General features: G+C 34.0%; 1 protein-coding gene across 1 annotated transcript in view; it reads left to right on the plus strand.

The window, feature by feature from the left end:
* Positions 1 to 16702, plus strand: part of CCDC132 (coiled-coil domain containing 132) — an 88427-nt gene that overhangs the window by 1378 nt on the left and 70347 nt on the right. Inside the window, exons 2-4 of the mRNA XM_004676686.2 lie at positions 4561 to 4629; positions 14168 to 14290; positions 15367 to 15438. Of these exons, the coding sequence (XP_004676743.1) occupies positions 4561 to 4629; positions 14168 to 14290; positions 15367 to 15438 (264 nt within the window). The remainder of the gene's footprint in view (positions 1 to 4560; positions 4630 to 14167; positions 14291 to 15366; positions 15439 to 16702) is intronic.

The raw sequence follows: 16702 nt of genomic DNA on the forward strand, positions 1-16702 counted from the left end.
ATCATTTTTTTTTTTGATAACATGTACCTTAAGGGAATTGATCTAGTGATATTTATATGGTATGGTGAATGTAGACCATAAAGCAGTTATCACAGCTTATGTGCCTTATCAAGGAAATGCTTGATCATAAACATCTCAGGCTACCTTGAGGGTGGGAAAGCAGGAAACCTGGAAGCAGGCTGTTGCAGTACTTCAAGCAATAAGATTTCAGGTATCTGTTTAATTATTAAGATGATATACAGTTTTTTATATTACACCACTAATATTCTTAAACTGTCTTTTTGGAGTTGTTTTCATCAGCTAAATTTAGTGCTCTGACAGGATGTTCACTGTGCATTTCAGTATAGTTAATAAACATCAGCATTATTGTATAGCAATTTTGATTTGCTTTTTAGCTGTATTTTATAATAATTAAACAGAAGAAAATATAAAGGTTCAGGTTTATGTCTCCTAAATATAATGAAATTATGCTAAACATGGTAACTCTTCAGCCTCAACCAGGACTGGCGCAGTCAAATCTGCTTACATGAGATGAAAAAACAATTTCAAGAATATGTAAAAAATGAGCTATATTACATAAAAAGCTAGGTAAATTGGGAGTTTCACACATTTTTTTTTTTTGAGTTATCAATGTTAAGTATGTTTGCAACTTTGCTTCCACATTTTTGGTAACCATTAATACACAGTGAATCTATGAAGTATGAAATTAGGGTTTCACTTAAAATTAAATTCAAGATTTTCTTTAGTATTGTTTGTTATGGGAATATATAGTACTGTTACAAATACATATACATAATTTTTTTTTTTTTGCAGATTATGGTAATAATATATTGTTAATGTAGATGCAAAACTTAGTTCTGTGAAGCAGGTATCTTTGAGAAAGAGTGGGAGGGTGTACTTTGTTAGCTTTCTTAGGTGAGGTCTGTTCTTTCATTTCATTTCAGTTCATTTAATAAATATTTGTTGAGTTCTATGTGCCAGGCACTATTCTAAGTCTGGGGAATGCATGAGTGAACAGAACAATTACTAAGGCAGATATAATGGGGAGGAAGAGAGGATAGGGAGTGAGTCTTAGAAGTCAAGTAAGGAATTTAAAAGAGAGAAGCATAGAGTGGGTTAAATGCTGCAGATAGGTCAACCAAGGCGAGAATGAGCCTTTGTTTTGGGTAATCAGTGACCCCACAACCACACTTTTTGTGAAACCTCAGAAATGGGAACTAAAGACTCATGTAGATATAACAGAAATAGTCTGAAATGTTAGTCTGATTTGGGCAAATAAAGTGCAGAAGCAGTTGTTAATTATGCTGGCTAAATATTGTATGAATGTAAACAGATAACTACGGAGACAAAAACAAAAGAAAATCAAATGGTTAGTGAGTTCAGGGAAAGTTTCAATTTAATAAAGGCAGACTATAGTATAATCATGACTTCCTGCATTAGACAGTTAAAGATAAAATAAAAATGATGACTTAATATTTGTTAGAAATTCATAAAATTGTTAACCAAAGGGTTTAAAATCTATAATCCTAAAATTTGGGTGGGTATCGGGTGTTTTGCTTTGAGACATTTATGTAATTCTTCATTTCTGTTTTGATAAGATAATAGAAAAGCATTGCTCTGTGTTCACAGTAATAACTCAGATTGATAGCTGACAATTGAAGAATGGTTGTCATGTACCAGACACTATTTATGGCCTCTCACATACATTATCTCCTTTACTCCTTATTAAAGCCTCTGAGTTACTGTCATCATCATTAGAATATAATGATAGGTAGCTTAGGTCAGTTGTTCCAAGACCACCCAGCCCATTCCTTGACTTACAGCACTTCTCTTCTTCCTAACATGTAGATAGGATTTCCAGTGTTTAGTGCTTTTATTTTGCACATTTGTTGGGAAGATGCCATGCATTAGTAGCCTATTATTGTATGTGATGACTATTTTTGGAAGTAATGTTTTTTTATAGGTATTGGTGTATATCAGTAATTTGTTTACATTTCAACCATTGGTTTCTTTACTCTAAGAATATTACACATGGTCTATTCCTCCAAGATTTGTTAGATCAGCTAAACAAATCTACACTTAAATTTTTTTTAAAGAGACATGCACTTTTTAAAACATTTGTTTTTTAAAGATTTATTTATGCATACAAGAGCTGAGGTGCAGGCCAGAAGTTGGGGTGAGAGGATTTAGCAGAGACAGAGTGGGGATCAGAACAAACAAATTGACTGAAGTACACTGCTGAGGGGAGCAGTGGGTGAGACAGGAAACCATGTGGGTCTGCTCCTTGGCAGGGGAATTGAATTCATGCTGCAGTGGCTGAGGATAACTTCATAGTGCTACGACTTAACCCTTTGCAACACCAAGGAGAGCCTTACGTTAACAATATTTTAGAAGTCATTGTGATTTTGAATTATGAAATTTTTCTTCATATGAATGTGTGTATGTATGTATGTACAGTCTGTGTGTACATAACATAGTGTGTATAGAAAGTTAATTTTTTTTTTAAAGATTTATTTATTTGTGCATACAGAACTGGGGTACAGGCCAGAGGCTCAGGGGCGGTGAAAGGCTTCACCAGAGACAGAGTGGGGAACAAAACAGGCAGATCGACGAAGTACACTGCTGAGAGGAGTGGTGGGTGGGTCAGGAGAGGTCTGCTGCACCATGTGGTCACCTCCGGGGCAGGCGGGAATCGAACTCATGCGGAAGTGGCTTTAGATTCTCAGTGCTGTGCTTTAACCCACTGCGCCACCAGGGAGGGCCCTAGAAAGTTAGTTTTATAACCCATCTTTGTCTTCTTCACAAATACTTTTGATGCTATAGATTGATGGTGACTGCTGCTGACAAATTGAGACTAGGAAGAACAGACATAGTAGTGACATACTGCTATTTTGTCCGTTTTTTTTTTAAGACATCAGCCCTTGGTGCTGTTCTTATTCTAGGACACTTCCCCAGAAACTTCATTTTAAAGTCAATTTTATATTTCTTTGGGAACAGTGTTCTGATTAGGTAGAGATTGGAGATGGACCAGTGCTTCTATTGAGTAATTTACTCATTTCGATTACTATGTTATTCCTGGAAATTTGCTAGCCACTGGGCTACAGAGGCAGAACACACATGGCCTCTCTTTTCTCTTAGTACTTAGTCTGGGGGAGAAAGAGAAATATATTTAATAGTTATAACTCTACTTTGGCAGAGAAAAATATTTAGGTGGGTTTCTGAAACAGTGTTGATTATATGAATCACCAGTGTTGCTTGTTAAAATGCAATTCCTGATTATAATGTGAAAACACCTACTCACTAGATCTGTGGGGGACCTGGGAATCTTACATTCCAAAAATTTCCCCATGGTATTATTGAAGGAGATGATCATGGATCATACTGAGAAAAAGTGGGTGCTTAGAAGCACAGGGATTTAGACAGATTTCAAACAGAAGTTAACTCTGACAGTAAAGTATAGGTTTCTTTAGAGGGTGGCACTTACATGTGTGTGTGCTTGCACAAGAGAAAGATACGGGAGACTGGGTGGGAGTATTCTGTGAGTAATAGAAGACTTGGGGTGAGGCAGAACACCTGTCCTAAGAAATTTTGGAATATGACGTATTTTATAATAGAGTAGATAAAATACATACCTCTTGTAATTTAAAAAACAAATTCTCTAAGTCTTCAATGACCAACCTAAATGTAACATGTATTTTGATTACTGAGGATGCCAAAGAGCCAGTATAGGGCAGGCACTAAAGGATGAAATTTTAACTATAGCTAAATCTCTTCTCTACCACTTTTGCTTACCTAATATTACAAGGATTTTATGTGTCTGCTTTGAAAAGCCTGTATTTTTAAGAGTAGACTTTCAAAAGAAATTTAAATTGGTCAGTTCTTTCTGTTTTCATCATTTTCCCTGGTACAAATGAGGCTTGAAAATCTCTGCATTGGTATGAAGATAGAAAGTCCCAGGTAACAATGAGCTAAAGAGCAAGTAGAAAGCAGTTTCAATTGTGGAGTGGAAATTGAGTATTGATGAGAAATACCAGGTGGAATCAAGGGATTACTTATGTGTTAATTAAGTAGTTAGCAGTATTTAAAAATCTGTAGTTAATTCAGTTGATTAGCATATTATATTTGTGACTCATTATAATGTTAACTTCTTTATGGAAACATTACAATATTCTCAGTTTCAGGTGTGTATCATTGAGAGCAACGTTAGTATTTATGGGGTGAACTTGGTAATGATTAGTCATAGATAAGTCCTTTTAATCAATGTTTTTTGTCATCCAAGTTTCTTTTCTTTTGCTTGCTTTTAAATCATGGTTAAATTAGACTAACTATTAATCAGGAAGGTGTTATGTAACATTATTTTCCAATACAAAAAGTGAAACTCAACTTGATTCATTAATAGTACTGAATGTGTAAAGTGATGGTTGTTTTTAGAACATATTTCTAAAAACTTTAAAGCAAGAAAATATTTTTCTAAAATGTTGACTTCTGTTTTATTGAATATGTTCTATCTGTAATTGTTCTGCAGCACAATTAAAATTTTTTTTAATCTGTTTTTTTAAGGGTCTGAAAAGCCCTCCAGAGAGCCTCAGTGATCTGGGTGTCATTGAGAATCTCCGAGTCCCTGGAAAGGTACTGATCTGCTTGTGTGAGCATGACTTTTCTCTTCCTTAAGAAAATGTTACTGCTTTTAGATAATTGATTCACAGAAGTTTTTCCTTCCTGCAGGCAGATGTTTGTTATGATAAGCTAGGTAAATTTTTATAATGTGGTAGGCTTGGGGCTTGTTTTTACTTTCATTGCTCATTGGGATGCAGTCTGGTTTGTTATACTAAAGCAGAAAACATGAAATTGATAAATTTAGAGATTATTATTGTATCAGATTCTTAGCCTGAAAGCAGTTATATGTCCATATGAAACATATTGATTTATCCACTGTAATTTGGAGAAATAAAATGAAATAATTTGCTTTCTGTGCTGGAACAGCCTGAGCTAAAAATCATGGTTAATTATGTTTTTGTTATGGAGCAGAGATTTTTGAATAAGTAGCTAAAGCAAAACTTACTCAAAATTGGAGATAGCCTAGATTTAAATTCCCTGATAGTCATGTGAATTTCTCAGTTTACCAGTTTAATAGATGTTATTCGAAACTAGCTGGCTTCCCGTCAGGAGAATTATTAACCATCCTTAAATAAATAAATCCCTGCTGCTTCTCTCTCTGGTGTGTTGTCACTTGGAACTGTCTCTGTGAATAACAGTGCCATCACAGATCAAAGCTTGTACTTCCGAATGTCTGCTCGTCTGCTCTTGTGATTTTTTTTGTTGTTGTTTAAGGATCACTTTTGGAACTACTGTTTGTCTTCTGTGTCAGACTTCTTAATACTTAAGACTTGTTTCTCTTTATCAGTGATCATAAATCCTCTTGTCTCACCTCATCTTAGTAGTAGCCTTACCCCTTAAAGTAAATTTTGTTTGTACTGCTTACCATAAATTTTAGGTCAAATCCAAACATATTCTTTAACATGATACAGTTCAATCAACCCTTTTGTATGAGTGTTTCCAACAAAAACCTTAAGGAAATATGTAAATAATTTTGTGTGTTATAAAACATTATTGAATGTAATCAAATTGGGAATGAAGAAAAAATTTAAATCCAGATTTTATTTTAGTTATTTTATTTTTCTTTGACTTAAGGAAAAAATTACCATGTGTTATGAGCATGCATTAGATGTTCAGAATCAGTGTAAGCTGAAGAGTGAGCCTCTTTAAAAAATAAATGCATGAGAACTTTCTGGGTCTCTCTGCATAGGAGGTACACATGTTACTGTTAAATTTCTCTTTGGCTTTTTTCTCTTTGAGCATAGGAAGTTTGGGCAGAATGTTTTCTAATTTTTACGACACTTCTGTGAAGTAAGATAAGTGGGTTTGACTTGATGTCTTAATATCTCTTAATAAAAGAATACTAAAACCAAATACCAAGTATAGAACTCTATTTGCAGAGCTTTGGAAAGGGTGCTAGAACTAGAATCAAGAGATTAAGTTAACTCAAAGATTAACTTAAATATTTTGCATATCAAAGGAAAATCGTTTCATTTGCTTTGTGACTAAAATTTTTCATGTTTGAAAAGATGTATTTGCATTAGATGATATTAGGGGTTAAGTCTCAGTGTTACCTGCACCAAGGCCTGAGTTCAGTCACAGACCAGGGAACTAACCATATGTGCAGGAGCCCTCTTTTGTCTTACCTGCTGTTACCCTTAGCAGGGTACTCTAGCAGCTCTGCTCACCACTCTGGCTCAGGTGTATTTCTCTTACTCCCTGCACCTCTGGCCTACTCTCCAGTTCTTCTATGCAGAAATAAAATAAATAAAATCTTTTTTAAAAAGAAGAGTCCTCTAATACTTTATATTTTCTATGTTACAGTTTTTGTAGGAGTGATATAAAATATGCATACTAAACATCGTATTTTTTTTTAGAAGGTATATTGGTATCTGTATTTGACAATAATAGTAGTGAAGTTTATGACTAGGAGACATTTTAGCTTTGGTAATTAGGGTAAAAATTTTCAATTTAGAATTATATATTGTTTAAGACCATTGTTTTCTCTTGGTGGAATCAAAAGAGACTCTAACCATGGACCTAAAGTCATTTAAGGTTTCTCTTCAGCACTAGTAACTGTCAATATTTAGCTGTGTTCTTTTTAACCACCTCTGAAATTATGGTTCTCTTGGCTTCAGATCCTTTGAGATTTTTAACCTTCTCTTATGCCAAACCATAAAAAAGTATTTCACAGATTCTCCTCCTACCTCAATCTAAGTGGGAGAGACAACCAAAAATAATTGCCAAGTAGTACAAGTAGTCTGTACGATAGAGGTCTGTACTGAGGTATGCACAGTGGTAGTGCAGCTAGGAAAGGGTTAGGAATACTTAGAAGGGTTTTAGAGTCACGGTCTTCTAGAGTTGGTGATTGGTATGTTTTTAGTCAAACCACCTGTTCTGCTATTCACTCTATCTCTGCTGAATTCTCTTGTTCCCCTGCTCCTCTGACCTATATCACAGTTCTATACAAAAAAAAAAAAAAAAAGACTTCTGGATTTTCCTCTCTGTAATTAAATTTGTGACATGTCTTTTCTTTAGCATTATATTCCCAAATGACAGACATGTGATATATGACTTGATGTAGTCCACTGAAGTCAAAAATATTTTTAAAGACAACTTAAAAAAGCTTCAAAGCTACTCTTTTTTATTGTTTCTCTTTTTGTAGAAATAAATTTAGGAAAATGCTAATAAAAGCATAACTTTAGAGAAGTAACTAAAGATACTTGACTCAGATTTAAATAGGAGCTCTTTGCTTTCTAGCTTTGTGACTTTAGTAAATGTTAAATCAATAAATGTCTGGGAATTAAAAATTTTCCTCATCTGTTTTTAAAAAATCAAGATGTGTGTATTTGGAACACTGTTATTATATAGGATGTGACTAAGATATATTATTATCACTTAAGTGTCCTACAAAGCCAGATTAAAATAATGCCATTTTTATCATGTTTTATAAAAATCTTTAAATCATTTTGCTTAAATCTTTCAGATTGTAACTTCACTAGCGTTCCACTAGATGGCAATGAAAGCCTGAAGAAAACATGTAGACTGTAAAAGCTATCTTTTATTTAAAATGCACAAACACAAACTGATATACTGGCTGCTTTGATGGATTATTATTGTTGTTCTAGTGGAATTTTAAGAAAATGTACTACTTCCCCACATAGTCAGACATCTGGCACTTCATTAAAAATTTCCATGTATGGTTTTAGGGTACATGTGGTCTTGAATCCTTTTTCATTTGGAAATAGAAAATCAGCATTGGTTAAGTGATTTATGATTTTTATACTATTAATTGAATTTTGAAAACTTCATGTTTATGTGTTCCCTTTTATCTCTATAGATTTTGGAGTTGTGATATGATCTAACTTTAAGACTGATTTTTGTTTTTATAATTTATATCACAGAATTTTTTTTTTCTATTGACTTGTGAAGATACATAAACAGTAGAAAAAAATACCTTTAAGATTTGTATTGGCAAGCAAAAATTCACACTCTACAAAGATTTCTTCTTTTCTCCCCTACTCCCTCTCAATATAGTACATTCTGCCATTCATCTATATATAATGTGAATTCTGGTCTACTAAGCTAATGGTGGAAATGGAATTTTGGTTTTGTTTTTTTTTTTTTTAAAGATTTATTTATTTGTGTGTACAGAACTGGGGTATAGGCCAGAGGCTTAGGGTCAGCGAGAGGCTTCACCAGAGACAGAGTGGGGAACAGAACAGGCAGATCGACGAAGTACACTGCTGAGGGGAGCAGTGGGCGGGTCAGGAGAGGTCTGCCACGCCATGTGGTCACCTCTGGGGCGGGCGGGGATCGAACTTGTGCGGAAGCGGCTTTAGATTCTCAGTGCTGTGCTTTAACCCGCTGCGCCACCAGGGAGGGCCCTTTTTTTTTTTTTAAGATTTATTTATTTATGCATACAGAACTGGGGTACAGGCCAGAAGTGTGGGGGAGGTGAGAGGCTTTACCTGAGACAAAAGTGGGGAGCAGATCAGGCAGATCATGGAGGTACACTGCTGAGGGGAGCAGCGGGTGGGCCAGGAGAGGTCTCCTGCGCCATGTGGATCACCTCCGGGGCAGGGATGAACTCATGCTGCAGTGGTTTTAGCTTCTTAATGCTGTGCTTTAACCCACTGTGCCACCAGGGAGGGCCCTTGGGTCTTATTTTTTTATTCTGTATTTTTTCTATAGGTTTTGAAAACTGACCTGTGAGTGGAAAATTTTACATTTATCTTTTTATGTGAATAAAACTCTGCTGACGATTATGAGTTTTCAAGCTATACTGTGGGTTTAAACATTCAGTTAAATTATGTTCAAAATTAAAAAGAATATTGAATGTATGTTCAAAATTAAAAAGAATATTGAATGTAGTAATGGCAAGAACTGATAATCTGTCTTCACTAATTCTGTACACTCATAAAAGTAAATAGCATTGAAAGTCCCTGAACTTGGGTTGGAATTTTTTTTTTAGAGATTTATTTATTCATACAGAACTGGGATACAGGCCAGAGGTGCAGGGGAGATGAGAGGCTACACCCGAAACTGAGTGGGGAGCACAACAGGCAGATCAGCGAAGTACACTGCTGAGGGGAGCAGTGAGTGGGTCAGGAGAGGTCTGCTGCACCATGTGGATCATCTCCAGGGCAGGCAGGGATGAACTCATGCTAAGTGGCTTTAGCTTCTTAGTGCTGTGCTTTAACCCGCTGAGCCACCAGGGAGGGCCCAGGTTGGAATTTTTAGTAGTATCTATTTTATATAATTTAAAAAGTCTTAATTTTTATTTATTGATGCATACAAGAATGGGAGTGTAGGCCTGAAGTATAGGGGGGTTGAGAGGATTTACCAGAGAAAGGGTAAAGAGCAGAACAGGCAAATCTAAAATACACTGCTGAGGGGAGCAGCGGGCAAGACAGGAGAGGTCTACTGCCCCATGTGGGTTAGCTCCCTTGCCAAAGATTGAAATCTTTCCACAGTGGGTGGTGATAGCTTGATAGAGCTGAGACGTTTGCCCTTGTGCTACCAGGGAGGTCCCCATTTTATATAATTTGAAAGCAGTGGTTTAATGCAAAATTGATACTTTTTTTTTTACCCCCTCTTAATCTTGAATTATATTCCCTTAAGAGATGAATTTTTAGGTGGTAAATTGCTTACCTAGTTCTTTAGAAACCATACATATACTGGAATAACAGCTCACACTGAGAACTCCAATTGTTTTATAGACTTGAACTTACAGGTTTCATAAAATCTTTCGTTATATTTGGAGGAAAAGTGACTTGGCTGGAAAAGTGTTGACTGAGATTTCTATTGTTGGTTTTCTTCACTTTTCAGAAAGTTCCATTTTTGAGGTATATTTTTATAAGTATAGTCATGTGGCTTTACCTCAGTATTGATCAAAACAGAAAAATAGGTGTGATAGTCTTATTTGCAGATTTACAAGGTGCTGGGACCACTGGAAAAGACTACCTCTAAAATATTGATGACTTTGTTATGTACTACTTTATAAACATAATCCTGCCTGATTGATTGTTAATAATGAATTTTTATGTTATTTTTTTGATATAGCAGATGACAAAGTGATACTGTAAAGGGAGAATACAGTTATAATATGTATAAAAAATACTGAAATTCCAGAGATCTCAATTGTTGCATTTCTGTGCCTCCTGTATACATGCAGACCTTCCCCTATGATATTTTTTTATCCTCCAAGGACCGTTCCCTTCCACATCCATTGTTTACCCTGTTGTATACTTTATCACTGTTTTTGCTGATACTTTGCTTTGTGTTTGTAAGTATATTTCCCCACATTGCTCAAATTTGAAACTTAACCTAGTCTAGTATCTCCATATGTGAGATGCTTGTTAAATACTGCGGGTTACATGTTTTTGAATCTCATGTTCTTGCAGAGTCATTGTTTATTCATTTGACCCTGGCGATTGTTTTAGCTACTATTTGAGGAAAGAGCTGTATTCTACTCATCTTTGTTTCTATATTGACCTAGTATGAGAAATTTTTACATAGTGGGAAATGAAAAAATTTGATTGCTATTTTAAAATCTATAACTTTACTGGGAATGATCAATTATAGAGCTTTAAAAATGAGCAAAGCATTTTCCAAATGATGATGGGGGGGGTCGAATTTTTTTTTTTTCTGTTCATTTTGCCACAGTACTTTTGTTTTTTACTCCTTTACAGTGAAAGTTATCATCTTAACTGTAATTTTTCTCCATTTTTTCCCCCTCTTGGGTTGACATTAATGCACATTTTCCTTATTTTTGACCTAGTTAATTGACATTAATGCACATTTTCCTTATTTTTGACCTAGTTAATTACCAAGGGTGGGCAAGTGTAGCACATTTGATGGTTAGTAGTTTTGGCATATTGTTTTTGAATTTTAAAGTTTTAAACAGTCTTTGATGATGATAATTTGTGTAAGTTACTTTGTAATGTTAAGTTTATGTAAAAGTCAAATTAAAAAAAGTTTTGCTAATAATTAGCACTAGTTTGTAAGCTGAAATATTTCATTCCAAGCTTAGCCTCATGTATTTTAATATGCTATAAAGTTTCATTTTTTATTCTTTCCCTTTTTTGCTTTTACATTTTTTTGTAGGAAATCTTTTGTTCATTTTGTTTTTTAAAATTTGTTCTAATACAAGTATATTGGCCTGTAAAACTGATCTGTTGTAAATGAAGAATTATTTATTTTATACATCGCTGATCCTAGGAAGCCAGTGTTAATATAGTGACAAAATTATGGAGTAATTGTACTAAGAATATGCATTGTTTCTATTTTCCTATCTTACATTGATAAAAATATTGCTAAAATCATTAACATTCGTTGTTATTTTTAGTTAGAGGAAATAAATCTTTTATTAAGTTTCTAGAAAAATTTAATGATCAAAATCACTTGCTGTCTTTTCCTTACCTTAGTTTATAAATACATGTATACAAACACACACACATTTTTATAGACTTCATTATGCACATTAATTTTGGTTTGAGCATGATTATTATCTACAGTATACCTTTGCTCAATGGAACATAATGATGGAGAATAAGGAGAAATCTCATTTCACAGGAAGTATATAATCTGATTGACCAGTCAACACTAACGGGTAAAACATTTAAAGATTGATTAGGTAGAAGCAGAATCTTACAACCTACAAGTGCAGTGGATTAAAAGGAGCTCAATGCTGGGGATTCTAGTCAGAATGGAATTTGAATGAGTTCAGCTGCATGTTTTCACACAGGAGCCACTGAGTTGTTTGAAATGAAAGGGTATTTTATGGGAATGTTGTGTTGGACATTTGTTTTTGATTGGATTCTTTGTGTGCTGCATTTCTTTTTCTGCCGTTAGTCCAGGTCACTTACATTTACAGTGTCAAGTATTACATGTCAGTTCTTTGAAATTTTATGAGTATGTCTGCATTCTGTGATATAATTGCTTAATTCCTAAGGAAGAAATGGCATTTGACCTTTTATATACGCATACGGACTGTATTGTTTTTACAGGTTCATCACATTTGTGAAATGTACACTTGTGAGTTATTTATAAGTGAATCATGTTTTCCCTTTGGCATAACTTTGGAATTTGGTTGTATGTGTGTCATTTAAAGTGAAAAAGAGGAGGCTTAAGAGACTAAGTAAGTTGCCCAAGGTTAATAGCAGAGTTGTAGTTAAAACCTAAGTGTCTTTATCTTCAGGTCAATCAAGTAGGTAGTCTGTGGTGAGTTTAAGCATGGTCATATATGCCATTGGTATTTATATATTTAAGATAAAAAGTGCTTACTCATTGCAATATATATCATTTTTTGGTTTGGCTCCATAACTTTTTATAATCTTCACAAGACTTTTTTTTTTCAATGGTATCAACTATATTCATTTGCTAGTGGTGCTGTGGAATTGTTTGGGAGAATCGCTGTATCCTCATTTGTATCTACATGCCTTCCTCAGTGTATAGTATTTGAAGCTGGTGTTTCAAATGCCTGTGGATTTTTAAGAAGATTGTGAAGGATTTCTGATCTCATATCTCATTTTTTTCATTTCGTGTTTCTTTCTCATTTCACATTTCTACTAGGTATAGGGAGGTTGCCTGTGGATAGACTTGTTGGGAAACATTCCGCAGGTGGTAAGGATTTAACTCCAATCTATTCCAGGATGTTGTATAGATTAGTGATAAACCCTGGAGGGAACTCAACCTCCACTATTAGGGTGCTGAATTCCTCACTGTCCTCATAGTGTGTGCTTGCTTGCTGATACATGGAGACTGCATTGCTGACCGTTTTGTTAGTATATTTTATAAGTTGAGTTTTGGTATAAGTGAGGGGTTTTCTTTTCCATGCACTTTTAATAATGCAGGTTTGACTCTTATGCCTTCTCTCTTTAACTTGCTGTTTTTTTAAATTTCAGCAGTTAACTATTCTCTTGAGTTTCAGATTTATTGCTCTAATATTTTCTTTTAGCTTGAATTTATTAAGAGGAGGTAATTTTATAGTTAATAATTTTTACAGATTTAAAATACAAATTAAAGTCTAAAAGATACATATGCTAGGTGCTGTTTGTAAATGAAAAACTATGCCTTACAAAAAAAAAAAATATATATATATATATACAGTATTGTTTGGGAAAAATGTCCATGGACCATGTAATTTTTGTGTATTAGTGATGACCCATTAAGAAATATTTTAATGATGGTAAAATGATTTTAATACTTGTTTCCTTTTGTGTACTTAAATATATCTGAGATTAATTCGAATAAAAAGATTGAATAATTGAATTGTTATGTCATAATAATGCCTGTAATAATTAGTGTGAGAGAGAGTGGGTCTCTGAGTTACTGAAATTTCCCAGTTAATTGGAGACTTATTCAATTCGCAGTGAAATTGCTAGGGGTAGAGATTTGTATGTCAGTCACTTTGTAGTATTCTCTATAATTTGAAAGAATGCATTTTATCAAATACAGAAATGTAGGCTAATAATCAGATAATTTATTACACTATGAGTATATAGAAGGAAACCTCAAAGAATTACAGAACCTTTTCTATAGCCATTGTTTCTTAGTCGAGCAGTAAGATTTTCAGCAGAAGAAGATATAAAGTCTGGCTTAAAATATTACTTAGGGTTCAGTCGTAATGGTGACACAAGTCATTGAGTTGTTTCCTTGTTACCTGTGGTGAGACAGATTTTAGGATGTATTAAATGGAGAAAACAAATACGTGATAACTATATTTGGTAGATATTAGGAATAAATGTATTTGTTTTTTCCTCTTGTTAAATACCTGAGTTTGCTCAACTGCTGGTTTGACACAAAGTAATTGAAAATAAACTGGCCTGTTTTTCTTTCAATAAATGAGTAATTTTCAGTGTAGAACTGTAACCTTTTTTCCCATGAGCTTTCCAAAGTTTTTTTAATCATTTTTTTTCCTTGATCCAAATGCTTTCAGGTAGCTTTTTGAGTGTAAAGACAGATGACTATTTACTTTGATGCAGATAGAATTTTTACGTAGCAAGTTCTATAATTGTGATTTTCTTCTTTTTAAATTTAATTTAATTTTGATTTTTTTCCCTTAAAGGAGGAATTTCGAGAGCTTCGAGAACAGCCTAGTGACCCTCAAGCTGAACAAGAACTAATTAATAGCATTGAACAAGTATATTTCTCTACAGATTCATTTGATATTGTTAAATATGAGCTGGAGGTAAAAAAAAATTGATCAAAATATACTTAAAATCCATTTTGTTCAGTGATTGAATTCATGAGATTTGAGTGCTTGTTAAGGGTTTTATATTTTTTGATGCCAGAACTAGTATTTATTAACCGTATTTTGATAAAATGAACTGTGCAACTATTGGATACCATTCAGGAAATGTTGTATTTTTTGTTTTTACTTATTAGCATAAGTTAATAAGGAAAATAGCTAAATATGCTAAGTAAGCTGCCTCTATCTTATTTTACATTGGCTAAATATGTTAACAAAAGTTTTGAGATTTTTAGTCATAAGTGCATATTTATACAGTGTTATTCATATTACTATCCCTGTGCCATAATGTTTACAACACTGGCTTTAAATTATATAACTTCAAGAAAAGTCAGAATAGTAAAATTTGGTTTTATATGAAACCAAATGCAATATGACTACATATTTTATTACATATAAAATCAGTTCGTTCCCATCTTATTTTTAAGTTTCACCCATCAGTGAGATTTGGAGTCCAGTTTCATATTTACATAATAGTATGCAGTTTTTTTTTTTTTTTAGTTTCTGCATAAGTCAATATAATCTGGAACTTCAAAAGTCAATATAATCTGGAACTTCAGCAGCTGTCACTGTTACACTGCAGTGTTTAGTTACTGTTCATTATTTCAGAGGATAAATATGTTTTAAGTTCTATATAGACAAATAGGGTTGTACTTGTGGTTTGGAGGGTAGGGGATTTGGGTTAGGGACATATTCTTCATGCCATAGGTCCTTGAAGAATTGATCTAGGCTCTCGAGTCAGGAATCCCAGTGGTAACGGGGCTTCCTAGATATCAAGAGACAGCAGCCATGGAGATAGCAGGATGGGATAAAGGGTAGAAGTTGGTTGGCAGAGAGTTGGATAACAAAGATGTATGTAGGCTCTTGTGAGTGGAACCTGAAATGGATGGGAATGGGATGTGGCACTGTTCTCTATGAACAGACTGTAGTTAGTTAGAAGTATCCAGGTAAATTAAACCAAATTAAGTTATCTTTTTTTTAAAAAAAAAAAACTCTTTATGAATTTTTTTCTATAGAAGCTCCCTCCTGTTCTCAATTTGCAAGAATTAGAAGAGTACAGAGACAAATTGAAACAACAGCAAGCTGCAGTAAGTAAAAAGACATTTCTTTATGGCAAAATGGTAAATGACGTTCAGCAGAGGTGTAATAACTGAGATTTTATGGCTTTTCTAATATTTTAATATGTTAAACAAGTCTTATTACTTAACATGACTTTGACTCTCTCAAATGATTAATTTATATTAAAATGTAATATCTGTTCAGTTTCCCTCACATTGCCTTGGTAGATTTACTTCTAGAACTTGGAGTTATTTCTCTGGAATTCTAAACGTGATCAATGAATATTGAACTTTTTTCAGATTAGTAAGTATCTTTAGGCTCTCTGTCATGCATGCATGACTTCCTTACCTATAGTTTTGTGATTGAATATTCCTATCAACCTATCGTTTTGTGATTGAATATTCCTATCAGAGGATAAATTTCTTCACTTTTAGATAAAATAGACCCAAAGAATATTTGAATCTTACTCACATGTAATTGTGTGATGTTGCAAAATCATTAACCTGGGTAAATCTCTTTAGTTTCATCTGCTAGGTGATAGGCTAGGTCTGCATTTTTTCTAATGATGTACAATTTTATGATTCCATATTTTCTCATATTAGGCTGAATTCGTATATAAATCTCTGACTCTACTATAAGAAGATTACTAATTAATGATAGTATGTAGTCTCAAGTTTTTTATACTAAAGTAACAATAGTAGTACATTTATTTAAATTTAAGAAGGAATTTTTCATAATACATCTGATAAGTAAAGGAAGATAAAGTTTCTGTTCTCTTGTATTATGCCCAGAAATCTCAGTAGCTCTGAGATCTCCCTATGGGCAGCAGTGGTGGCACGGAGGACAGGCTTGAGCATTAGGGGGCTGTGTAGTAAGAATGTGTTGTACTTTTAGAGGATTTGATTTCAGTGGAGCGTCATCTTTTTCCTCCTCTTAGTTTCAGCATGTACTGTGTGCTCCTCCACCCATGTATTTTGTGTGCTTGATGTTTTCTTGGGAATCAGCCACAGCATAAGGCTATATAGTGTAGTGACCTTTGGAATTTGAAAAAGTGACCTTGCAACTACTAACTGTCGGATCATGGACGAGTTAAGATACTTCATTTAATATTGCTTATCTGGAAAAGGAGAAAGCATGTAATTTATCTCAATAGATTGTCACAAGTACTAATAGAGGTAATGTAGGAAAAGCACTTAGTACATTGCTTGGTACTGTGCAGACTAACAATGCTATGTCATCTACAATGTTAAAAAAGCCAAGTTAGTAAAATTAGCTGGGCTGTCTATTTCTACC

This window comes from Condylura cristata, unplaced genomic scaffold (genome assembly GCF_000260355.1).
Source record: "Condylura cristata isolate star-nosed mole 26May11 unplaced genomic scaffold, ConCri1.0 scaffold00005, whole genome shotgun sequence".
Lineage (NCBI taxonomy): Eukaryota > Metazoa > Chordata > Mammalia > Eulipotyphla > Talpidae > Condylura > Condylura cristata.